Source organism: Anas acuta, chromosome 22, assembly GCF_963932015.1.
Source record: "Anas acuta chromosome 22, bAnaAcu1.1, whole genome shotgun sequence".
Classification (NCBI taxonomy): domain Eukaryota; kingdom Metazoa; phylum Chordata; class Aves; order Anseriformes; family Anatidae; genus Anas; species Anas acuta.
In genome coordinates, this window is record NC_089000.1 from 5,392,076 (window position 1) to 5,416,617 (window position 24,542).

Genomic DNA, 24,542 nt, shown 5'->3' on the forward strand with positions numbered 1-24,542 from the left:
TGCGTCTGCTTGCACATCGCCTGGCTGAGCGGGCGCTGTCAGGACTCACTGTATGGCCAGGCAGCACCCTGACTCAGAACACGACTCGAGAAGAGCTCACGTGAAGCCAGCCCCCTGCTTCACCCCTATTCCCTCGCTGCTGGCTCGAGGCAGCTCTCCGTGACCGAGTTTATTTCCCATACTAATTACGCAGTTTCCTGTCTCTCTCATTAGCTCGCTGCCACCTCTGATTGCAAGCTCAGGGGCGAGCCAGTGGGGTCGGAGCCCACCCCTGGCAGCACCCCACAATAGCTGGGCTGGGTCCTGCCCGCTGGGATGCTCCATACCCCGATGGCTGGAGAGGAGAGAAGTGGCTGGGTGCGTTCCCCTGGCTATAAAAAAAAGGCAGCACGGAAAAAATAAGGCAGCTGCAAACTCGCAGCAAGCTAAGAAATAACTGCACCTAGCAGACAGGGCAGGTTCTAGTCCAGAGATGACTGCAAGGGGGGAAATAAACTTGAAGAGGGGGAAATAACTTGAAGGGGGAAGAAAAAAAAGCAAGAGATGCTCCGTCCCTGTCGTCATTTGCACAGTCTCTGCACACAGCGTGGCAGGAGGATGCATAAACTCACTGGGGTTTGCTAAACAAAACGAGGGTTGTTTAAATTAAACAGAAGCCACCAAAAAAAAAAAAAAAAAAAAAGAGAGGTCCAGCTACAAGTGCCTGGAGGAACCTCTGCAGAGCTCTTTCCCTGCGAGGCCCCAGCTGGATGGAAAGAGCTCGGCCACAACCTCCTCCTCCTCTCGTTTTGGGGACGTGCAGGGTCAGCGCTGCTCGTTGCCTCCTGTCCCCCTGCCAGCTCTACCTGCTCATCGCCTGCACCAAGGCCACCAGCAGAGCTGCAGCTCTCCCTTTCCAAGAGCTTTGCTCCTACGGGACACCAGAGCAAGGTGCACAGCCCTGGGAACACCGCACCATGTGGTCCCGCTCCCTTATGGGGTCTGCACGGGATCCCCTGATGATTCATTCCTGCTGGGACCGAAGATGCTCTTCCCAGAAATTTAAGCACGTTGCCTCCCCTCCTCTGGCATCGAAGGCCCCAAAAGCACACACAGCAATCTGCTACCAGCTGCTTACCTGACAGAGAGGGTGAAATCCCCGGGGTTGCTCTTGCTGGGCCGAGCCAGAAAGCTGCCATGGACGCCCCTGGTCAGGAGCAGCTTCTCTGCCTCGATGCCGCTGATGTTGGGATGAAACCACCTGCAGAGGGACAACGGGACGTGAGCTATGTGAGTAGCAGCCCATGGGGCCGATGCCATCCTCCTGCCCGCGAGGCTGGCACCGTCCCTCCACCCACCAGCTCCCCGTGGCAGCTGCCCCCCAAAAAACCCCCCACTCATGTGTCACAGGGCAGGAAACCTCAGATATCCACCAGGAGAGACCTCTTTGCTCTGCCCTCCTCTTCCTCGGAGTGCGAGCCCCGCAAGCTTTCTGCAGCACCCCTCTATAGGAAGCCACCAGATGGTTTTTGACTTTTTTTTTTTTTGGGTCCGGGTCTGATCCCAGCTGGCTGGGCTCAAATCAATTTGCTGCCAGATGGGCTGACCCCAGGAAAAGTCCTGCATCTCCCCGAGGGCACTCGAGGCATTTCTTTAAGGGCTGCTGGGTGGGTTTTACAGCAGAGGACCCCCAAAAAGAAAAGCTCCACCATCAAGAGCACTGCATTTTTCAGTCTCCTAAGCAAGAGCACAGCCTCAGCCCTTCAGTCTCTGTGCTAAAATCCTCCTACAAAGAGGGGATGCCCTGGCTGGGGAGAAAAAAGGGGTTCCACTGAGACCCCAGCAAGACAGAAAGCCACGCTCCGGACTGCAACATGAGGCAGGGACGAGCCCTGACACTACAAAAGGGATTTTAATTGCTGGAGCAAACCCAGCGACTTGGCTGCATCTCATCCAAGGCAGCTTCGCCTCTCCAGCTCAAGATGAAGCAGCTGCTCCTCGACCCTTCAACAGCTGGAGTTGAAGCTGTGGCGACACAATCACCTTTCCCGTGAGCACAGAGGAAAAAAAATGACCCAAACCGTGCCGCCGCTGTGCCAAAAAAGCACAATTCTCTGCAAGGGACCAGCGCACAGCCCAGGGAAGGAGGCTGTTTGCACGGGGCTGGAAAGCATTAGTGCACAGACGTAATGGGATGGCCTAGGAAAGAGGCAGCTGACCCGCAGGGAAAAGATGTTTCATTTATATTGCACGCTGCTTGAAGGCAGTCTTTGTGCTTTCAGTGTCATCAAACCAGCGACTGCCCTCGCTTGTGATGCTATCAGCCTCGATCAAGTTCTCTTGATGGAATCACAAGGGCTGGTGTTTCCCCACGGCTTTTACGCGTGATAAATATGCAGAGCGCCTTAATGATTTCCCACGTGGCACCAGCTTCGTGGCTCGATTTTTCAGAAGCCACTGCGAATCCACTGCCTAAATGCCAGGCTCTTTTGAGTAATCTCACGACCCACACACAGGCTGAGCTCGGCTCGGAAATTCTCTCCCACTTTTGCTCCGGCACCGGCAGCCGTTTCCACGTGGCACCGCTGCGATGTTCCTCCTGAGCAAAACGGAGGAGAGGAGCCCTGGCTCACACTGCAGCAGAGCTTTCCGAGCCCTTCTGGGCAACACCAGCTGAAAGAAAATTAAGCTGCAGTGGCTCTGAGCCCTCTTTGGAGAGCAGGATGAGAGCGCACGAGTTCCTGCACAGGCGGACGGGTCGGCGGCACCACCTCTCAGCCCGGCGGCTCGAAACCGCAGCGCTGAATTTTCCAAGCAAAGCGAAACGCGGCCCTCGAGAGAAGCATCTCTGGAAATTGTGAGTAAGCTAGCTTCTTGTACACAGCTGTCCCGGGGCTCGGAGCAGCTGACACGCCGTCCCCACAAAGGGGTTTGTGACTCGGTCTCGATTGCTGCAGGGAAATGCGCAGCCCAGCATCTTGCCTGGGGAAACACACCCCAAGACTGGATCTACAAACATAAGCGCGCTCGTCAGAGTGTGTTTGTCTCCGTGATACACAGAGAAAAGGTCGAGAAATGTCACGGCCTCCTCCACAATTTGGGATTTCCTCCCTCACACCGCAACCCAAACAGTTTTGATGAAAGATCCTTGAGTTCTGGAGGAAGGCGGCGCCGTTCGGAAAGGGCCACGCAAGCAGATGGCAAGCAGGGCTCCCGGCGCTTCCGAGCCTCGTGTTCCCGACATCACCAGTGACACCCTTTTATAAACCCACCCTGCACAGGGCCGGCACTTAGCTGCTCTGCAAAACTGCTGCTGGCACGGGAACGGAGCCTCTAATGGAGCTTAATGGAGCTCGGGGACACGGCGGAGTTGCCGAAAGCGACACAGAACGGCAAAAATAACAGCGCAGCGCGGCAGGAAAAAGCCAAGACAACATCGTGGGTAAAGCTGTAGGAGGAGAGCCCTGGCAGGCACGTACTGGCAGCCACAAGCGTGCTCTAGGGCTGAAAATATCTGGGTTGGTGTGACAGCAGTGCCGGAGGGGTGCTCAGCGCTCGAGGGTTGCCACCATGGGAACCACGCACACCTACACATCGTCCCCATCCCCATATCACTCACGAGGGCATCAGGACCTCGTGGCTGCCTCCCAAAACAGAAGGATGGGTGTTTGGGGAGGGGGGAAGGTTACCCATCACCTTTGGGGGCAGATCTGGGGGCCTGTCGGCTTTGATGTGCTCTTGGTGCCACCAAACAGAAACCTCACTGCTGAACGCCTTTTTTCTCCATCGCTCCCACTGCTTGGACAGGGACCAAAGCATACAAGCACACACAGGCCGCTTGTTATTTAGCTCGCAAAAAGCACAAACAATGGGCTGGGGAGAAAATCTCCGCAGCCCTCGCAAGCAGGAGAAGGCAGGGAGGCAGCTTCCAAATCCCGAAGCAAAACAGAGAGGAGGAGGAACAAAAAATGGGGAAAACAAACCTCTGTAAACATCAGTTTGTACCTCTCCCCTGGCTCTGCAGAAGAAAGAAAACCTGGGGAAGGGGATGGTTTCAAACTCGGGGTCGTCTCGATTTGGGAATCCCAGCTCTGAAATCCATCACTTTCTCCCTGGAGGCTTTTCTGCCCGGATTACATGGAAATGAGCAAAAACCACGAGGTTTGTCCCAGCGCAAATCCTCACCCCTGCTGCAGCTCCGAGCTGCAGACAACTCAAATCCACCTCTCCCCCTCCCAGGATCTTCTGGCACACCTATTCCCAGCTGTCAGCTCTGCTCCTGTAAACAGTGGATTAAAAACTGAGAGCAAGACCGGCTAAAACAGGATTTGAGGCTCTTTACGGCTGTTTTTCACAACGTTTTTATACCAAAGCGCATTTGTTGGTAAGCCCCAACAAAACCAAGCCCCAACAGAGCAGGGGAGAAGCAAGCACCAACCCTGGTGGAGGGAGAGCACCAAAACCTGCACAGAGCAAGCACCAGGCTTCGAGTCCAACCTCCTGCACTTATATTTACGTGCTGAGCTGCAACATTTTGGGAAAAAATGGGAAAAGAAAAGCCAACAAAGAGGATCCAAAGCAGATCCCCGACCTAGGAGAGCAAAAAGGGTTGTTATTAACATCAATGGCAGCTAATGACAGGCGTTAGCGTGCAGCCCTTCGGTCCGGAGCTGTTTTGGGGAGCTGAGTCACGCCTGAAGAATTGCTTCAAATAAAAAAAAAAGGGGATCTCGCCACTTTTCATGCCTCCTGCTACAAGTCAATGTGCGCCCTGCCTGCTGCGGGCAGCGCTGCCTTCTTGGAGAGGAACGAGTTTCCCTTCCACCCACCAAGCCATCTAGAATAAAAGTTGAATTAAAAACATAGAGATATCAAGCTAGACAAAATAAATAAAAATAACCAAAGCTAGACAAAAAAAAATGTATTGAAATAAAGATAGAAAGCAGGCTTGCACGCAGCGTTAGGTGCCCAGGACTGCCTGCTGGGACGTCGCCCAGGCTGCCCGGGGGCTGGGATTCAGATGGGAATTGCCAGCGCGTGGTGGGAGCTCAGACATCAGCCTGGGCTGGCTAACACCAGGCCACACGGCACGTTCAGCAGCAGCAAGCACGCTCTGATAACCACCAGCATGCAAGCAAAGCCCACATGAAAAGCCTGGCGTCAGCACAGGAGCTGGGCACTGGTGGGACGCACTCGGAGCATCCCTCCCCTGCTGGGAGCCCCCCCCATGGCACAGCTCCAGTTCCTTATGGCTGCCCAGCACCCCAAAATGCTCCCGTTTCAGACCTACACAAGCAAATGTAGGCTCAGGACAGCTCCTCCAGCTGGGGTTTACCCACTGGAATAAAAGGGCAAACCCTCAATGGGTGATTGCCCCCACCCAGCAAGGGCTCGATGCGATGGCACCGAGGCGAGGGGCACAGCAGTCCCCGGGGTGGGAGCAGGGCTCCAGCAGAGGCTCTGGAGAAGGAAACCTTCCTGCACATTAAAAATTCCCCCCTAATTTCTCTTTCATTATTGACGAGGTCCACGCAGCGTTACTCATTTCCTCCCGACCACACACGCATCACGCTTTTTTTCTGCCGCAAGCGCAGCCTGGCGCCTTGGGACAGAGTGGAACAGAGAGTTCACAACACTGTCAGACCCTCGGAAATGTATAAAATCAGGCATTTTGATAAGCCTTGCCGGGAACCCCTGTATTCTAAACACGTTTTTTTGTTAGGCTTGGAGAAGATCAAAGCAAACGTGGCTCAAGAGCCGCCGCCTACGCGCCGCGTGTGGTTAGCGCTGGGTGGCTGAACACCACGGGGACCTGGCTGGCTGAGGGGCTGGCAAAGGGGGATGAGGGGACCAAAACCCTCAGGTTGCCCCCCCCCAGGAGCTGCTGGTGGCCCTGTTTCCCTGGGAGAAGGCAGGGCAGGATGAGGACCCAGCAGCCAAGCAGATAAAGGAGCAGCGCTTCTTCCAGCAGAGAAACAGGGAGGTGGGCTGGGGAGAGCTGGTGTCACTGAGGGCACCGACTCTGCTTCCTATTTAGCAGCTAGGAAGGAAACTTCAGAGCTGCTTAAAGGATCCCTGCGCTGATTTTCTGTTTAAAGGGAGGAGGAAGAGCCATCAGTTTGTGTTTGTGTGCAGCTGAGATGCTCCCTTCGGTGCCAAACATGGAGCAGACGCAGAGCGTGAGCTCTCACCACGCAGTTTAAGCAGCAGTGGCGCTGAGACAGGCACAGAATTCACTCTCTGCAAGGTTTTTAATCCTTGGAACAGTCCTAAAAGGTGCAAACATCTGGGCTGAGTGAATGCTGCTGTCCTGTGCCTGCAAGAGCCCTGTGGAGGGCGAGGAACACCCCTGGCTTGGAGAACCAAGCAATAACTCCTCTTTTTGAGGGATATCCCCAGAGCTTTGCCCCAGACCCTGCTGCCTCCAGGAGCAGCGAGGCTCAGCACAGCACCGTTTGCTCTCTACGGCTTTGCAGCTCCCCAAAGAGCAGCAGAAATTCGTGTGGGTCTGAGGAGCTCATGGATAACCTAGGGGCATAGAAGATGCTCAGGGTCACCTCGCCCAGGCTTTTATTTTGGATCCACCAGGGCTGAAAGTTTCCTCTGCCCAAAATACAGGCACCCCAATACTTGCTTGGCAGACGGGGACTCATTCTGCAGCAGCTCCAGCACCAGGGGGTGATGCTGACACCGACTCCCCTGCGAGGAGCCGCTGAGCAAGATGCTAAAGTATTGGCCATGGGCAAAAACCTACAGCAAGGTGACATAGCACATCCCAGATGGCTGGAAAAAAAATCGAATAAATAAATAAAAATGACAGCCCTTGCTAAAGGGATGAAAATAAGCAGCTGCACGTTAGCTGGGGAGGGGCCGCACTCATCCTGCTCCATTATGGCTCAATTTAGCGAGTTCTCCTGGTGTTTCTGTACCGAATTATTAGCGTTCACGTCTTCATTGAAAGCTGCTCTCCACGGGCACGCCTGCATGCAAAGCATCTCGCAAACCCTCCTCCGTTGTCTCTGGTCTGGCTCAATCCAAGCCCCAGCAGAAGCCTCGTTACACCAAGCGGAGCCCCCAGGGGGGGCGTGCTAAATAAACACACCCCGCACACATCCCCCTCGCTGCCACGTGCAGGTAAATATTTTCCTTTTCCTAAAGCAATTAGCGCTGTGACGGCTCGTCACGCCGCCACACAACACCTGACATCCCCCAAAACTGCTGGAAACAGCTTTGAAACCACCCCCAAAAATTCTCCTTGCATTTCCAAGTCAGCGCATCCGTTTCCAAAGCAGGTGCACGAGGGTCTTGCGAGCCTTCCCCTTGTCTTTTTCCAGAGCATTTCCTAATGGATTCCTGTCTCAGGCGAGAATAATTTCTCTGAGGGGGTATAACACTCGATTTTCACCAATTTTTACTGCGATGGAGATGCCTGACATCCCTTTAGCTCATTGGAGCCCAACCTGCGCGCAAACCAAGATCTCAGCACCAGCTCAAAGCAAACCGCACGTTTGCGCAGCAGCTCTGGCATGCCTCCCCCCCCGTGTTTAAAGATTTAAGGCTGGTTTAAGCATTTTTTTTCATTTTTTTTTTTCCATAAAACTTCAAGGCGTATGGTTAGTGAGAGTGTGTGCACGGAGGGACTTCCCCAGAGAACACAGCAGCAGAACAACGCAGACACCGTGTCGGAGAGGAGGGACCGGCAGCGGCGGGCACAGCCAGCTTGGCACCGTGGGTTGGGCTAATTAGCATCCTGCTAATCAGCCCAACCACCTTCATTACACGGCTCGGGTCATAGGAGGTCTCGCCCTGCTCCAAAGCAGCAGGAGGGCCAGGGAAATGACCCAGAGCCCTGGTTCTGGGCACCGCAGCCCTGGGGAAGTCCCTGGTGCTGGTTTCCACAGCCTCAAGGGACAAGCAGCCAGGCTGCCCTTCCCCTCCCAGCACCTTTGGGTGGCTTTTCCAGCCAGTGGCCATGCCAGGACCCAAAACCAAGGCACGAGCAGCTTCCCCACTGCACTCAGCAGCCCCTGGATGGGGCTGGACCCTCCCGAAACCCCCCCAGCCCTGCTGCAGGACACCCCACGGGGCAGGGGACATCCCCAGCAAGGACACCCCACTGATACCCGAGCTGCAGCAGCGTACCCAGAGCTCCTCCACGGCACGCTCAGAGGGTTTTTGACTCAACCCCACGCGTTGTGCTTGGAAACTTTGGTTTGGAAACGGCACAGCCAGGAATGGTTTCACACACAGCTCCTCAGAGCTTTGCCATGAACATCACACGCCGGGCACAGCGCCTTGAGGCAAAGCAACTGGGTTGAGCTGGAGGGCAGCAGCACCTCGCCACGGCACCAGCTTCACGAATTTGTCATTTAGTCCACGTTCGAGCCCGAGTACCCGCAGGAGGGTCCCCGGGCACAGTCCCCAGCCGCCCCCTGGTTGTCCCGACGCAGGAGAGCGCACGTGCAAAGCCCAAAGCCAGCAGCAGCAGCAGGCACGAGCTCTCTCCTCCAGCCCTTGCAGAGGTGTAGCAGGATGCGGCTCCCTCCTGGCAGCGAGCTGCTGCAGACGAGTTGATTTCCCAGCTCCGGAGACCCAGCTGGCATTAAGTTAATTACTATAAATCCACATCTGTCCCATCTCCGTGCCACGCGCAGGAGGCTGCGCTCATCCTCTCCCTCTGATTCAGCCCCTTTATCTGCATTGTTCCAGTCCCTGCTTGCCATTGGCACCTCTTCCTCTTTTTAGGTCCTGTCCCATTCTTCCTCCTCCTGATCCATCCACCCCCCACCTCCCAAAAGCAGCAAAATCCTGTCCGTAACTGGCAGCCCATCAAAGGCACACATCAGTTCCTCTGCCTGGGATGGATGTGGGTACAAACTCAGCCTCCAGAGGACCTGGCACATAAAATCAAATCATTTAGGTTGGAAAAGACCTCTGGGATCAGCCAGTCTGACCCTAAACACAGGGCCAAATAGCTATTTCCAGAAGAAAAGCCAGAAAAATGTTAAAAAAAATAATAATAAATAAAACCTGCAGATGCAGGCACCCCCTTCTTGGTGAGCGCTTCTGCCCGCTGCGCAGGGCGCATCATTTTTGTCCTGTACACTGAAGGAGCCGGGGTGAGCTTTACAGACAAAAGGTCACGTTTTCATGCTTCTCACTAGATAGTCACTATGCCCGCCTTACCATGGGGACAGAAAACAAGGGGGACAAAACAGTCATCTTGGGATTTTTCGCTTTGACCCAGCCAGCGCTCGCCAGGCGGAGCTGAGGCAGCTCCACCAGCAGCCTCCTGCTGATGGCAACGCCCGGGGCACAGGGATGCTCCTCGTGCCACCTAGCAGGGACCTACCATGGGCACCTGCACCAGAGCAGGGCCACGGAGGAGCAGCTAGGAGGATTTTGTGCCATGGGGCACACAAACCGCCCCGTTTCTGACATCGGTTCATCTGCATGCCCGGAGGGTGGCTCGGAGGAGAGGCTGATTTCGGAGCATCGCTGCCTCCAGCAGCCAAATCCAGGCTGGGCCATACCCAAAGGCCACCAGGCTGCCTCCAGCCACCCCAGCACACGCAGGCAAAGCCTTCAGACAGCCTGGTCCTATCTCTGAGGCTTCCTCGCAGCCCATCCCACAGCGCCGATATGGAAAACCTCGTCCACCATCACCTCTTGCACCCTGCAGATAAAGGCCTGACGGCGGCACAGAGAGGAAACCACGGGCAAAATTAAGATCGGGGGGAGGAAAAAAATACATCTTTGAGGATGCCAGTTTGTTCTGCAGGGCTGGAGCAAACAGCAAGGCGGTGGAGCATGCGAGCTGGCCTTCCACTGCTGCGAGAAGCTGAGCTGCGCCGTGCTCTTTGCATGGCTGCATGAAGGATGTGAGAGAGACGGCACCTGCCTGCTGCCTTCCCCTCGTCCTGCTCCAGCGAGCGGCTTTCAGCAGCATCACTGCACCTGCCCTGGTCCCTCTGGGTCCATCTCCTCCCAGGAGACATGGGCTGTGCGCCCTGGTGCACGTGGGCAAGAAACGAGAGGCATTACGGCCGTGTCTGCCACCACCCCGCTCCAAAAGTCTGCAAATATTGGGTCTAGCAGCTTGGGTCCCGAGCACAGCAGCTCGCAAGGATTCAAGGATTCAGACATTGCTCAGCCCTTGCTGAAGGCAGGTCCCCTCTGTAGCTGCAGGAAGAGATGCCTCGAGGAGAGAGCAAGCCCCTGTCCTTCCTCGGGGTGCCAGGTGAGAAGAGAAAGGGGAAAACCTGACCCCACGCTGCTGTAGGGCACCACATTGTACCCCCCGTGGCAACACAAAATTCATACCCTGGCTGGAGCAAAGCTCCTGAGCATCTCGGGATGCAGCAGACGTGGCACATCTATATCTGTCGGTGGTGTTTCCCCTTTCCTAATAAAATAGAAATTGGAGATAAGCAAAGGGGCAACTCCAAAATGCGTTGGGCTGCTCGGAAAACCAGCCACGCACACAAACACAGCCCCTCTTTGCTCCAAGGACGCAGGTCAGGCTTGCAGGACACACATGGTTTGGGTGGAAGGGTGTTACACAAACCATAAATTAATTCAAATTATTCGACCTGTGTAATTGAGGCTCAGGGCAGAGGCTGCAGGGCAAGCCTCCTGCCCACACCTCCTCGGAGGGTGCTCTGTGATAAAGGATAAATCTTACAATTTGTCCCCTTGCCACCTCCTCCTTCAGATTGCTTGTACCAGAAAGGATTTGGCTCTCAGCTTAACAGCTGGTTAAGGTCTGAAACAGCCAGGGAGATAAAACTCCACATCTCTAAGCCACCTGCAGCGAAGAACCGACCCCAGCCCGTACCAAGCACCACGGATGCTGGCACCCATCCACCTGGCAGCTCTGCAGGGGGACATTGGGGTCCTGTTGGTGCTCCAGCTGGCACAAGTCACCGCCGATTGAGCTGTAGGAGGAGAGCCGAGTGCCCCAAGGGCACGGTCTCTTGTTGAGGCACTTTGGGTTTGTTTTTAAAGAAAGCAGAAGAAAACCATACAGGATACGCACGGTGCTAATTTCCCCCTTCGGCATCCAAATATTTGCTCACCTCAGAAATCAGCAGGCTGCTTCCTCAAAAATGTGCCCTGGTGCCAAGGCAGGTCCTTCTCCTGCAACCCCGCCAAGCTCCGTGCACGGCTGTGGGTGCGCTGGCTCCATCCCTCCTGCCTCTGCTCACAGGGGGACGGATCCTCTGGTCCTTCCCTGCCTGAACAGAAGAGGCAATCCCAAACATTTGGAGGCTTTCTGGGGCGGGGAAAGGCTGCCGGTTTGAAATCCAGCGTGCATTTTATTCCTGCTGATGTCTAAACCCTGGCTTTGCCAGCTGGAGCGCTCAGGTACCGCAAAGCTTTCCACGCCCCGGGCTCGGCGCACGCCGCGCGGATGGAGAGGAGAGGGATGGCGACACGAGACCGAAACCGCTGGGGGGGGAAAAAGGTACAAGCTGTGCCTCTTCTCCATTTCCACAGGATGGGAGAGGCAGATCCAGCTCCGTCTGGCCGCCCTGCACCTCCACACCCAGCCGTACCCACCTGCACCCGCAGCAAGCCGGGAGCTGGGGCTCCTCCAAGGCGCCCGGAGGATTTACACCCAGGCTCCCTTAATTAAACGAGGTGTAGCTGTGTCCCTCCAGCTGTTCTGGATGGAGGCACCAGCCCCCCGAGGTGTGGGAGGTGATTTTTTTCAGCTGCAGCTTCCACGTTTCCTGAATTAGCTCCCCAAATTGAAATTAGATTGAAGCTCAAGCTGCCTTGGCATCGGGCTCTGTGTTAGGACCACCGTAAAAACGCGCTGTGCTTTACCCTCAGCCAGGCATTACCTGCTAGTCCAAAAAGGTTTGATAGGAGGAGAAATATTGCTTGAGCTTCCCCCGTTCGTGGAAGTTTCCTGGCCTGCCCATTGCAGATGTTTTTGTTCTCACAAAGCGAGCTAAAATTAAATTGCAGGCCCACCTGCCAGACTGTTGGGGCATTAAAAATACACAGCTCTATCTCACCAGCCAGCAACGAAACCAGCCCAGCTGCTGTCTGAGTGACAGCCTTCCTCCCGGAGCAGGAAAGAGTTTGTTTAGCTCTTCACTGTGACCCAGCAGAGCAGAACACACCCAGGGCAGAGAGGAGAAGCTGAGAAATCAGTGAGTGGCACCAGGTGGGCGAGGGGGCTGGAGGAAAGCCTCGGGATGCTCCGGCCAAGGGACCATTTCGCACCCCTACCCAGAGCCTTCCACGTCTCTTACGCCTTGAACAACCCCTCCCTGCTCCACAAAACGCCCTTCTCTCTAAATTTGGCTCGTTTTATAACCACAAAATTCAGCCAGAGGTGCCCAGCCCCCCTGGAAAGCCGGTGCCCCCGTGCCGGCAAGGTGGCCGGCAGCACCCAAAGGCACGGCGCACCAAGAGATAAGCCAGCAAGCACCCAGACAGCCTTGCTAACAATGCAATACACGATACAGATCTAATAACAACCCCGAAATAACCCGCTGCTCGCTGGGGTAACCTCTCCCGGGCACCTCCAGCCTTATCAGCGAGCCCTGTTAATAATTGGGGTGATCACGCTCATGAAACTGCTCGCGCGGCGCTGGAGCCAGCACGAGGAGAAAGCCACCAGCACCCGAGAGACGAGGGGTAATTTCCAGTGGAGAATCTTACACGGCTGCAGAGACCTTGCCAGCTAACGAGCGCTGTTAATCACCGTGCCCACGCTTTTGTTAGTAGCTTCACACAGAGCCAGAGGTTTTCTTGTGACCCAAGCGTCGCAAACGACCTCCACGCCGTGTCCCCATCGCCTTGCTCCCGCTCAGATTTCCCATCTCCAAAAAAAACAGAGACACACAGAGCAGACATCCTACCTCACCATCCCTGGCCAAGGCTCCTGGCCCCGCGGAGAGATTTCCTCGGTCCCCAGAAACCACAGGAGAGCTCGAAAAGGCCAAAATGGTCGCGGGGTACGGGAGGTGGGGACGGCTTGGTTAGGACGTCCCAGCCTCCAGCATCCCCCGCAGGGCTGGCCGAGGTGGCGGAGCGAAGAAGTGACAGCGAGTTATTTACCCAAAAAAAAAAAAAAAAAAAAAAAAAAAGCTTGTTCTGGACTGGAGAGGGGGAGGAGAGAAGAAAAGGAAGTCATCTCCTCCTCTTATCGGCACCAGCCCGGCAGCTGTGAGCTGCGTTTTGGTGGGGACTGGGAGGGCGAGCGCCACGCGCATGGGGTGTGTCGGCTCTGGGGCAGCCCAAACGGCAGGAAAAGAGAGCAAAAAGGGAGGGTAACGGGCAAAGTGGCATCCCTTGGAGGTCCTGTCTGTGGACAACCCCCCCCACCCCGTTACATCTTCCTCCTGCAGGAGATTTCTGCCCCGGCACCGAGCGGCTCCGCACGACTCACAGACGGGGGCTGATCCTGCCAGGGATGGGGCTGCCACACACCCTCGAGAGGAACAAGGGTCTCAGGACGTTCAGATGTCCCCAGGCATGTGTTGATTTGGAGGATTTCAAATTTAAGCTTAAGAAGCTGTCCCTGACCCGCTTCCTCTGCCATCCAAGGTGGGATTCGCAAGGTGGGATTGACCCCGAGGTACCCAGGCTGGAGACGTTGTAGAAGGGATTTCTGCAGGACAAGGAACACGACAGCCCTACAAACTGCACGGCAGGGCAAAACCCTTCCCCTGCCCACATCCTCAGCATCCTTCCATTACCAGCTTCCTAGGGCAGGAGAAACAAGACCTCGGCTATCCTGCGGGCAGGCAACCCACTAAATACACATCCATGGAGGCATTAAACATCCAGGAGCACGGCTGAGCCTCGAGCCCATTATCCTACAGCCACTCAGCACAATTAGGGCTGCTTTGTGGCTAGCCCTTAATGTGCCAGCAGAGCAGCTGGGGCACGGAGGAGATGGGGATGACAACAGCCCCAACCGCAGCGCTCCAGCCCAGCCCTGGGGGGGGTGGCAGGGAGGAAATGCCAGGCGGGGCTGGGATCACCCCCAGCCGGGTGGGACTGCACCCAAAGCACCCAGCTGGGCCCAGCAGGAGGTGGAGAGCACAACCTCAAAGCCCAGGGCATTGGGGACGTGACACTGGGATCAGGACCTGCGCCCCCAGGCCAGCCGGTGCTTTATAACGCACGGCACTCCCCCCCTTCCACAAGGCCACCCCCAGCGATGGGCAGGAATCAGAGATGCTGGAGATAAAAGCTGTGAAAAGGGGCGAAAAAAAATAGGTTATGTTGTATTAGCCTCCTGTGGAAGTCCTTTTCCACAGTAGGTCTTACCCAAACGTGGTTGGATAAACCACCAGCGGGGCTCCTTTCCCTGTCCTCACCCAACCTCGCACCCGAGCCCACCCCCTTCAAATCCCAGACCCGCCGCATCCCAGGGATCAGACGGGACGCCAAAAATCTACCCAACCCCTCCAAAACTGCCCCTCCCTCCCGAACTGCCCTCCTTGAAGCACGCCAGTTCCTCCCTGCTTTGAACAGCGAAACGACAGCACCCAAAGTTTCCGCTGCTGCAGCGGCGCCGAAGCACCCAGTTCTGACGCCAGCCCCCACAAGAACAGGACCGAAACCCCAGTCCGAGCCGTGGGTGACGGCAGGAGGTGGGGTGGGGTGGGGTGAGCCTGGTGGTGGCATCGCTGCTGCTGCACGGCTCCTCTCGCACGGGCGAAAAAAACCCTGCTAAAGACGCACCAGGGCACAAGGAGCTGCCATCCGCGTGGCCAGCGGGCAGGGAACGGGTTTGCAACACCCACCCAGCTCCAAAATCCTGCCCTCTCGCCAGGCTCATCCCAAGCCCTGCTTCCCAGGAGGGGTTTGGGACCAGCACAGAGCTCGGCAAGGCGCTGGGTGCCACCAGTGCCCGCACGGCGCTGGGGACACCTCCCTGCCCAGTGGCAGACCCTGGCCAAAACCTCAGCTGGGGTTGTTTTAAGTTCCTTTGCTCCATCTGGTGGCTGCAGAGCTTTTGAAAGCTTTGCTCCCTTGCGGGACCCGCTCCTCGTGGTCTGAAAGGGGTGGGTGAGGAGAGGCTCGGGATGAGCCACGCTGCGCCGGGCGATCCCTCTCCTCCAAGGAGCTGGTGGCCTCTGGATTGCCCCACGCTGGATCAACGGGGTCAGTGTAAACCTGGATGCAATTGGGGTTCCTCACACAAAGCCCAAGCATGGCCATCCTCAAAGCACGTGAATTTTGAGGCGGAGCAAAGCTGCAGTGGCAGGGCTGGAGATTGGGCACTGCGCAGAGCCCCGTGGCACCAGCCGGAGCCACCTCCCCTGGTGGATGATGAAATTGGGATGTTTTCCTAAGTTAAACCCTCAAACCTGGGCTATGGGAAGACAAACGTCCTCCATCCCACCAGGAACACAAGACTTACTGTCAGGATGCTGCCAGGAACACCCTGAGCCATTCGCCCAGGAGCAGAAGAAACCCAAAACCAGCCCCAAGGCAACGCAGCCAACCGAGGAGCTCGGGGTGGGTTCATTTCCCCAGACCCCTTCCCCACTCAGCTGGCTCCTCGCTCCCCAACGAGGACAAAACGAGGAGATAAAGGCAATAAAGAAGAGAAAAAGAAACAGGGAAGAGCAGAACCAGGGGGCACAGGGTGACCTATGGCACCGTGGCTGCCCCAGGTGGCACCGGGAGGGTCCCACGGCGCCGTCCCCACCACCCTGCCTGCCCCCAGCTGCCGGAGCCCAGGGCATCACGTGCGGGCCTGCTGAGCCCAGAAATCCTCAGCTCGCAGGATTATATAACCCAGCGAGCTAATTAAAACCCAGGGGGGCTATTTTGGAGCTACGGGCAGGGTGACAAGACAAAAATATAGCCCGTAACAGGCCCACGTCCCCTTTGAAGAGTCGCCAAGGCTATTTTTTATCTAGATACATCACGAAGAATCGGAGGGAGGAGGAAAAAAAAATAAAAAAAAAAAAATACCAGGGCTATATTTAGAATTTAATCAGTGGCAGGGCTCGTTACACTTCTTAGAGAGGAGACCGATGGAAATATTTCAGGAGGGTGGGAGGAAGGAGGTGGGGGGGGGGGGTAGGGGAGAGAAATAAAGACAAAAATAAAATTTGTAGTAATAATAATAAAAGAAATCCAAGGCCAAAGATAGCCCCGGCATCTCCCTTACATGGAAGAGATGCTGCTGGAGGGCGTGAAGGGGGATTTTCGGTTGTTGTGAAACCAAATCTTGTGCTGTCAGGCGTCCCACCCTCCTGACACCCCTGCGGCCAGGCGGCACGTCCCGAGGGAAGGGCTGTCCCCTGCCCGTGCCAAGCACCCACAGCTCCCTCAGGCTGCCCCAGCTGTCCCCGTTTCCCTTTGTCACATGCGCCCGGTGTGACAGCTCTGGCGGGGACACAAAAAAAAATGAGCTGGAGGTGGCCACAGGGCAGTGGTTGCAGGGCCATGGGTCCCTCGGAGGTGGCAGCTGGCGGAGGTGGCACTGCCCAGCGCCTCGTGCCACCACGCGCACTCCTCCCGATGTTTCCCCAGCTAGAACCCATCCCCTTTGTAAAATAAATACTTTTTAAAAAATATTTAAAAGCTCGTTGGAGCAGAGGGGAGCTGCACATTCCCATCTTCTCGCCCATATCCATGAAAACGCGCTGGGTTAAAACATCCGGGGCACGGCAGTTCCCTTGAAAGCCAACTGGAACCTCAGCCCGAACCAAAAAGGGAACTTCCAAGCACATTGTTTTGGAGAGAGGAAGGAAAAAAAGAAAAAAAAAAAAAGAAAAAAGAAAAAGCCGCGTTTGCTTTGGCACCACAGATGCAAACTGCAGCTCGCGGCCGGGCACCAAAGGGGACCCCGTAGGCAGCGGGACCAGGACCAGGAGGGGCTCTGGGGGCTATGGCAAGGTGGAAATTTAAGTGAAAAACCACTGCTGGAACAGCCTGGGGAGGTGGGTGGGCTGCTAAACGGAGTCACAGCGCCGTGCTCGCTGCGTGATGACCGGACACTGGGAATGTAAGCAACTTCCAGACCTCACACCCCAAGGTCACAGGCAGGATCTGGGCGAGCCTGATAGGAACGAGGAACGGATTGGGTTGCACGAAGGGCCCTCACGCAGCAGCAGCACCGATATCTTCCCCCCCAGATGACACGAAGGGGGGCACGGAGGTGCCTGGAGAGCAGGGGGAAGCCACGACCATGCCTGCTGACCTCCCGAGGGGCTGGGCAGCTGCGCAAACCCCTTGCCGTGCGGGAGAGGGAGCGCACGGATGGAGGCGCACACCAACGGGGACACCTCTCCTGGGTGCCTGGCCTGGTGCCTTTTCTCCCAGGCCACCAAAGAAGCTCAGAGAGCAGCCTGCTTCTTCCTCGGGGAGATAAGAGCCAGAAAGGCAGAGCCAGCAGGGGCTGGGCACCAGAAAGCCTCCAGCAGACGCTTGCGGAGAGGCCGGCTCCTCACCTGATAACACAATCAGGGCAGCTGCAGCGAGCCCCTGCCCTTCGAGCAAGCTCAGCTCACCCTTTCTCCCCCCGGCCATCCCTGAAATGAGGGAGATAAATGTAATTTCTGCTCGCCCTGAGGCTGCCCCAGCCCCAAGCTGTCCCATGGGGAGCTGCTGTGATTCGCCCTGGGCACGTGCGCCCCTGCTGTGGCCACGGATGGCCCAGGGGCCTGGCACTGCTCAGGGCTCCCACTCGCTGCCCCTAAGGACAGGGAGGAACAGAGCCCCATGGACACAGCCCCCTGAAACCCCACAGCCTGTCCTGCAGGGACAGACAGACGGACAGAGCAGCAGGGTTAGGCTGCAGCATGGCCACGCCGAGCCCCATCCTATCCAAACCACCACGAGGGCATTTCGAAGGCGATATCACAGGAGATGAGGCTCATCCACAGCTTACCCAAACACCAGGAAAATCCCCAGGAAATCCCCTGGGACCCAGAACCCAACACTCACACCCCCCCAGCCCACCTGGGGGATCCCACAGCTGGACCCCAGCGGTGCCCTTTGCACGTGGGGGCTGCACGGGCCACCTGCGACAGCTCCTGCTGCAGGAGAGCAGCAGCTCCAAAAGGCCAGGAGGAGACCCCACAGCACACATCTCCTCCAAACGTCCCCCTCGGCCTCCACGAGCAGGAAGAGGTCTTTGCAGAGCACTCCTGCTACAAGCAGCAGCGTGAGCCGCTTGCACAAAATTAAAAAAAAAAAAAATTGCATGTACAGGAAACGCACAGTTCCCGATTTCCAGCTCGGTTTAATGCGAAGAATTTCCTTCTTCCCTTCAGACTCACGCAGGAAGCCTGCAAACACAGCAGCCCCGTAATCTGATTAAGCCCCGTCCTACGCACGTTTCCTGGAACGGCGCAGGGCTGCGGGAGCCACTTTCCATCCCTCCCCGGCGCGCATCCCGCGGGGCAGCAAGTGCAGCCCTGCCCGAGCCCCCGCCTTCGGTCACGGCAGCGAGAAAACAACAGAAAAAAAACAGTTCCTACTGCAGGGAAAATCAAATGGAAGGATTAAAGTGATGCCTAAAGGATGGCAGCCTTCAGGGTGCTTCTTCCCATATGCATCCTAGCACATGGGGGGTTTTTTGGGGACCAGAGGGTGTGGGGTTGTTTGGGTTTTGGCTCCGTTAGCCCCCCAAGGTGGGGAGGGAACCCAAATTTGGGAAATCGGATTTCTGGGGGAAATCAGCATTTGGGAAATCGGATTTTAGCAAGCCTTTTTGGGAGTCAAAGGGCACCTACAGCGCACAGGAGGAGGGCGAGCCCCACAAAGGCACCCCTCGGCTGCGGCTCTGCACCCATGGGACCCTCCTAAAGAGGGGTTGAGCTGGTGGGTTGCTCACAGGGAGGCAAAAGTGATCGGCACCAGGGATGGAGGAGCCCTTTGGCCAGCCCTGGTGCTTTTCTGGTGGCTTTTCGGTGGGTTTTGGCACCAAGGAGCATCTCCAGCTGGTGCCGGCAGCGCCAGCGGCACCGAGCGGTTCCCTTTCCGCAGACCCACGCTGCACACCTGGGATCCCTCGCGGCTCTGCAGGGCTCTGATTCATTCCATTCCCGAGAAGAACCATCTCCCAGAAAGCCGAATAAAGCAAACCCTGCTGGAAGAAGCGGCCAGCAGCTCCGGCACCACCCAGCCACAAAGGAAACTCGCCCCGCGCGCGGCGCTGCGAGGCTGGCTTCCCCTCCGGTGCGCCTTGCCTTCGACTGCCGCTGCAGACGGCGAGGAATTCTGCTTGGCAGCTCTCAAAAGAGATACAGCTGCATCCCAGAAACGTGTTCCAGGGCTGAGAGCGCTTCATTTGTCTTGGGACCATAACAAGAGCAGCTCGCTGCCTTGGGGGAAACCATAGGATGCTGGAAAAATCACCGAGGGCCTGATCCAAACCCCTCTCCCTGGCAAGGTTAGGCTTTCCTGCTCCGAGCTGGGCCATTAACCATTCTCGTTCCCTCCCTGGAGAAGGGCAGAAGTGGTGTATTTATGCATTTCGTGACCCGCAGTAATGCACTTGCCCTACCTGGAAATAAACCGCGGGCTGGGAGCTCGTAGCTGAATTGCGACTTCTGCTGGCCCAGCATCTCCCACCCCTCGCCTTCCCGTCCTGGCAGGCTTCGTGCACATTTTGTGCAATTTCCCTTGCACAAAAGCCCCTGGGCTCAGCTGAGGCATCTCAGGGCTGCAGGGGGATGCTGCTGGCACAGCCCGGTGGGATGCAGACGGATGGTTCACAAGGATAACGACGAGGGGGCACATCCAAGGTCCCCCATCGAGTCACCTGCTTTGATTCTCCCTCCCAGGGATCCCCAAACACCTGGTCCCGGCCACCGTGGTCCCAAACCCTGCCCCTGGTTTCGGGGCAGAGCTGAGTGCGTTGGGTGCCTCGGATGCTCAGAAACGTGGCTACCACGGGCACGGGGACCGCACAGCACCACCCTGGAGGATGCGCACAGGATGGCGTCGTGGCCAACCCTGAGCTGCCAGCCCTGCTTCGTTAATAGCAACGAGCAACCGGAGATGTCAGAGTGAGCCACAGCGTCCCGGGGAACCTGGCTGGGAAGAAAAAGCCTGCCCCAAAGGCCAGGGGCTCCTGACCTCCAAACCCTGCTGCACCCCGTGCCAGCAAATCCAGGGAGGGGACAGAAAGGGGTTGTCGTCTGCTCAGGCTTTGAGAACCAACACAGCCGGGCCCTGGCAGCAGCTCGGAGCGGGGTTTGCAACAGCTCTGTGGTTTAGGCTGACGGCAACCAGCTCGTTCTCCCCGCAGCAGGGCTCGGTTCTCCCTCGTGTCACCCACGTGCCCCGACGTTTCATCACCGCCTCCCCGGCCAGGCCCAGCACGGGGAGAGCGAGCAGCAGCTCCCAGCCCTTGGCACGGCTGCCAGGGCAGCTTCCCAGATGGGCTGAGCACCCAGACATGGGTTTGTTTCTCCTTCCACGTGGCCTCCTCGAAAAAATTTGGCACGCGTGGGCACCATCCTGGGGGTAAAGCCGTTCCTTCAGCCAGGGAGGTGCCACACCTCCACCTGGTCCCCCCCTTGGATGCATCCACCTCACGGGCACGACCACGGGGATGTTTAGGGCAGGTGCCGAGCTCGGTGGGTGCACCTGGGCTCGACCAGGAGGCAGGCAGAAGGGGGAGATGCCATCCCGATCAAGTGGGCACCCTGCATTTTAGGCCAGCCCCCGGCACAAAGCCTCTCCGCACCAACCCCAATATCTGGACAGGGTTTTTTGGGGCTCCTGTAAGCAGCCCGCTGCCCTGGAGGGTGGAGCGAGCAGGGTAGAGGCACCGCAGGCAAATATTGACTTGCCTGTGGGCACGGAGAGCGCTACCAGAAGGAAATTCAGAGGCCCCGAGCCCCAGCTTTATGTTCCATCACCCATCAGCGTGTGTTTTACATAGGGGAAAAACTGATGAGCCCATCCTCCTCCTAAACTTCTGGGTGCTTTGAGCCACAGATGCTCGCAGAATACCTGTTGTGCAGGGGGCACGGCGAGTGCTGCATGGCAGAGAGACCCCAAAACCCCACAAACCCTCAGCGGTGGCACTGCAGGAGTGCCCGTGAGGGGGATCTGGAGGTACTGCGCGCTCCAGGGGACCCGTGCCCCATCCTGTACCAGCACCAAAGGAGCCCTCTGCCCTGTGACCCATCCCATTTCTCACCCTGAAGCACCCACCCATAAGCTCCCAAACCCCAAACCCGCTCTGGGGACACCACCAGGCAGCTGCCTTCCCCTCCTGGAGCCATCCCAAGGAAGGGACGATGTCCCCACGTCCCCCAGGCTCCGGCTGCCACCATGGGAAAGGGGCTGAAGCCACAAAACAGAAGCTGGGGGAGGCACCAGCACCTCGCCAGAAGCACCAAAGCACCTCACACTGCTCCCACACCCCACAAAGCTGCTCCGAGCAAGTTGGGACCCCCTGGGGCCCCCCCGCTCCGTGTTTTTTTGGGGGGACAGGGGCAGGTAGAGCATCACCAGGTGCTTGGGGGCAGGCTCAGGGAGCTCTTCCGCAAAGCAAGCGCGGGGCTGGGGGAAGCAGAAAAGGGGAAAAAAAAATATTTGGGGGGAGAACAAGGATTTGGGGGGGGCAGGGGACCCAGCTTCACCTCCGCCCCCCCCAAATTTCCTTTGCTCGCCTCCCCAAACGCGTGGGCACGCACCCGTGGGGAGCCGCGCGCGGAGGGGACCCAGGCGTGGGGAGCCGGAGAGGCACCGGGGGGTACCGGGGGGTGGCGGGGGGGGGTTGTGGAGGTGGCCCCCAGCCCCTTACCTGCGGGAGGTCATGGCTCGGCTCGGCTCGGCTCGGCTCGGCTCAGCCCCGCTCCGCACCGCGCTGCTGCCGCCGCCGCACCCCGGCGGGGCGGCCGGGCTCCGGGGAAACCCCTCCCAGTGACGTAGGGGAATCCCCGCCCTCTGCCCCGCCCCTAACCGGGCGGGGGGGGACACGGAGAGACACCCCCGAAAGCGATTTGGGTACCCCCGGGGTAAATCTGGGCAGCCACGGGGTAAATTTGGGTACCCCCGGGGTGTCCCGTCGGGGGGCGCAGCCTCCTCTCCTCCAGCCTCCAGTCCCCTCCTGGCCTCCGGCTCCTCCTCGCAGCCCAATTTTGGCTCTGGAAACCCCTGAAAAAATTAAAAAAAAATCCAAAAAGAAAAGAAAAAGCACCAAAAAATGGCACCGGGCACCATCCGGCGAGCCCCGGTGTCACCCCATCGTCCCCCAGCTCGGGGGCTGCCTTGGTGTCCTGGGGGGTCCCAGGAGGGGTCCCAAAAGTGTGGGGGGGTGGAAGTGGTGACCCCAAGCTGCTGCTGGGGCAGGGGTGCTGCGTTTGCGGGGGGGTTTGTGCAAACAGAGCTCATTTTGCTGTAGGAAACGTAAATTCAGGTGTTTTTAACCAACTTGCATCAAATCGATGGAAAAGGCAGAAATTGCCCCAAACGCGTGCCCTGAATCTGGCACCTTTTGTGACTGCCGGGTGAGAAAACAAAGCCAGCTGTCCCAGAGGGAGAAAAAAACGAGGACGCAGCCAGCTACCTCCCCCCTGGCCCGGCCCGGCCGTAGTGTCAAAAATAGCAATTTCTGACTATAATAAGACTCAGCGAATTCCGCGGCTATTCGGGGAATACCCGGGGAGCTGGCAGCGGGCTGCATCCCTGCCCCGTGTGCCTCCAGATGGCTCCCGGGGCAGCGAGGAGCACAGGGGGCAAATTGAGACCCCGATACCAAGGAGCCCTGTCCTCCCCTTCCCCATTTCTCCCCCCTCTGTCTGACCGGGGGCTCCTCTCGCAGCACTGAGAGCTCATTGTGAGATCCACACTGCGGCTCTGTCTGCGTGACCCCTCTGCTCCATCCCCGGCTCTGTCTCAGTCACTGTCTGGCTGGGAGAGATTTTGGGGCAAGCCAGGCTCTTTTCCTGCTCTTCATCCCCCAAAAAAGGTTTTTCTGCCCCATTTCTTGCTGCCAGGTGGTCGCCAGAGGCACCTGCTCCTTGGGAGGCACGATGGTTGTCTTGAATTTACGGAGTGTGCACCTCGGCTGGGGGAGTGCTTTCGGTGCTTGCAGTGAGGACAGCTTCTAGAGATCCCATTTAAGCTGTGGCGAGCACCCAGAGCTGCCCAAAATCTTTTGGAATTCCCTCCTGAAGTTTTGTGTGCTCATCTGTAGGGCCGGCTGGGCACGTGCGCATCGCAGGGACCTCCGGCACAGGCTGGAAGAGCCTGTTCATGGTTCAAGCTGCCCACCTACAAACACTGCAGCCCTGATTTTCTCCAATTCTCTCTCCGAATTATCCCGTTTCCCAACCTGGAGACGTGGAGGTGCATCACCACGATGTTTTTTTGTGCTGCTCCAGCAGGTGGGCAGCACGCGGTGCGAGGCGGGGAGCTGCCATCCCAGGCTGTGTTGCAGCAGAGCAGGGAAAGGCAGCCCTGGGGATGGACGGGACCACCCAAACCCAACTGCCCTCTCATCCCTGAAGCCCCCTCACCCCCAAGAAGAGCAGACCCAGGCTGCCAGGCCTGCCCCGCACATGCTGTGCTCCCGAGGGTGCCGAGCAGGCTGCACAGGGCTGCCAGCAAGCCTGGCCGCACCATTCCCCTGAGTCACGCCTGCTGCCTGCCCAAGCGTGCCCCCAGCGCGGCTCTTCCCCTTCTTTCCTTCCTCTTTCCCCTCACAAAGGGTTTTTCCAGCGTGTTGTTAAAAAAAAAAAAAAAAAGAAGCCACACATCCAGCTGTCAGAGCTCGGCTTTTCATTCCGGCCGAGACAACGCCAGCTTTTTCTCCTCCCGCTCCGCAGCGAGCTGGCGGCGAGCCTGGGAAAGAGGCACTGACTTTGCAAGCCCGTGCCTGCTGGAGCATAATAAGGTCATTGTCGAGAAGACGCGGCACCAGGAGGCTGATCTGGAGCGCAACACGGCCCCGGTGGAGAGTTGTGCAAGCCCCGTGGCCGCGCCAACACTGGCCCCATTGTTTGCCGCCGGGAGCCGACAAGCCGGTTCCTGCGGAGCCGCTGCAGACAGCGATCAAATGTGCGTCGTCGCCGGCTATCAGGACGCGCTGTGCCAAATTAGCTGCCTCCCAAATGGCAGGACACCCACGTCCCATCACCTTGCACGAGGTCTTGACGGGGCGAAGCTCCTCGAAGCTCCTGGCCCTGCGGCGTGGCGAAGCGCCGGGGGCAGAGCGAGCGCTGGAGAGGCCCCGCTGAGACCCGTTGGGAGCAGGAACCTGGGTGCTGGGATGTCTGAAACCACATCCTGCTTGCATATCCACGTGCTGGCGGCTGCCTTGCCAGGGCTCCTCAGCTTGCTGAGGGCAAAACCCCCGGGGGAGAGGGCTGGTGGGGAGAGGGGGGCTGCGGGAGCAGTGCTTGGGGCGTGCGGGCACGGTGCCGTGCCGAACCCCTGCTGAAATTGCAGCCCAGGAGGGAATAAAAGCATGCGTGGCAAGGAAGGAGAAGCTAGGGAGTATTCGGACAGGTGGACATGGCATAAAATCAGATGGTGAGAGGAGGATAAAGCCCCAAAATCTCTGGCTACGAGCACTGGGTGGCATCCCCAAAGACAGGATGGAGGAAACG

The 24,542-nt window shown here is 57.7% G+C and overlaps 1 protein-coding gene across 1 annotated transcript in view; it reads right to left on the reverse strand.

Annotated features, from left to right (window-relative positions):
- LOC137843331 (tyrosine-protein phosphatase non-receptor type 11-like) overlaps positions 1-21,889 on the reverse strand; it is a 36,747-nt gene extending 14,858 nt beyond the window's left edge. The window contains exons 1-2 of the mRNA XM_068658461.1: positions 21,734-21,889; positions 1,118-1,240 (exon numbers count right to left, since the gene is read on the reverse strand). Of these exons, the coding sequence (XP_068514562.1) occupies positions 1,118-1,240; positions 21,734-21,747 (137 nt within the window). The 5' untranslated portion in view covers positions 21,748-21,889. The remainder of the gene's footprint in view (positions 1-1,117; positions 1,241-21,733) is intronic.
- Between the last annotated feature and the right edge of the window lie 2,653 nt (positions 21,890-24,542).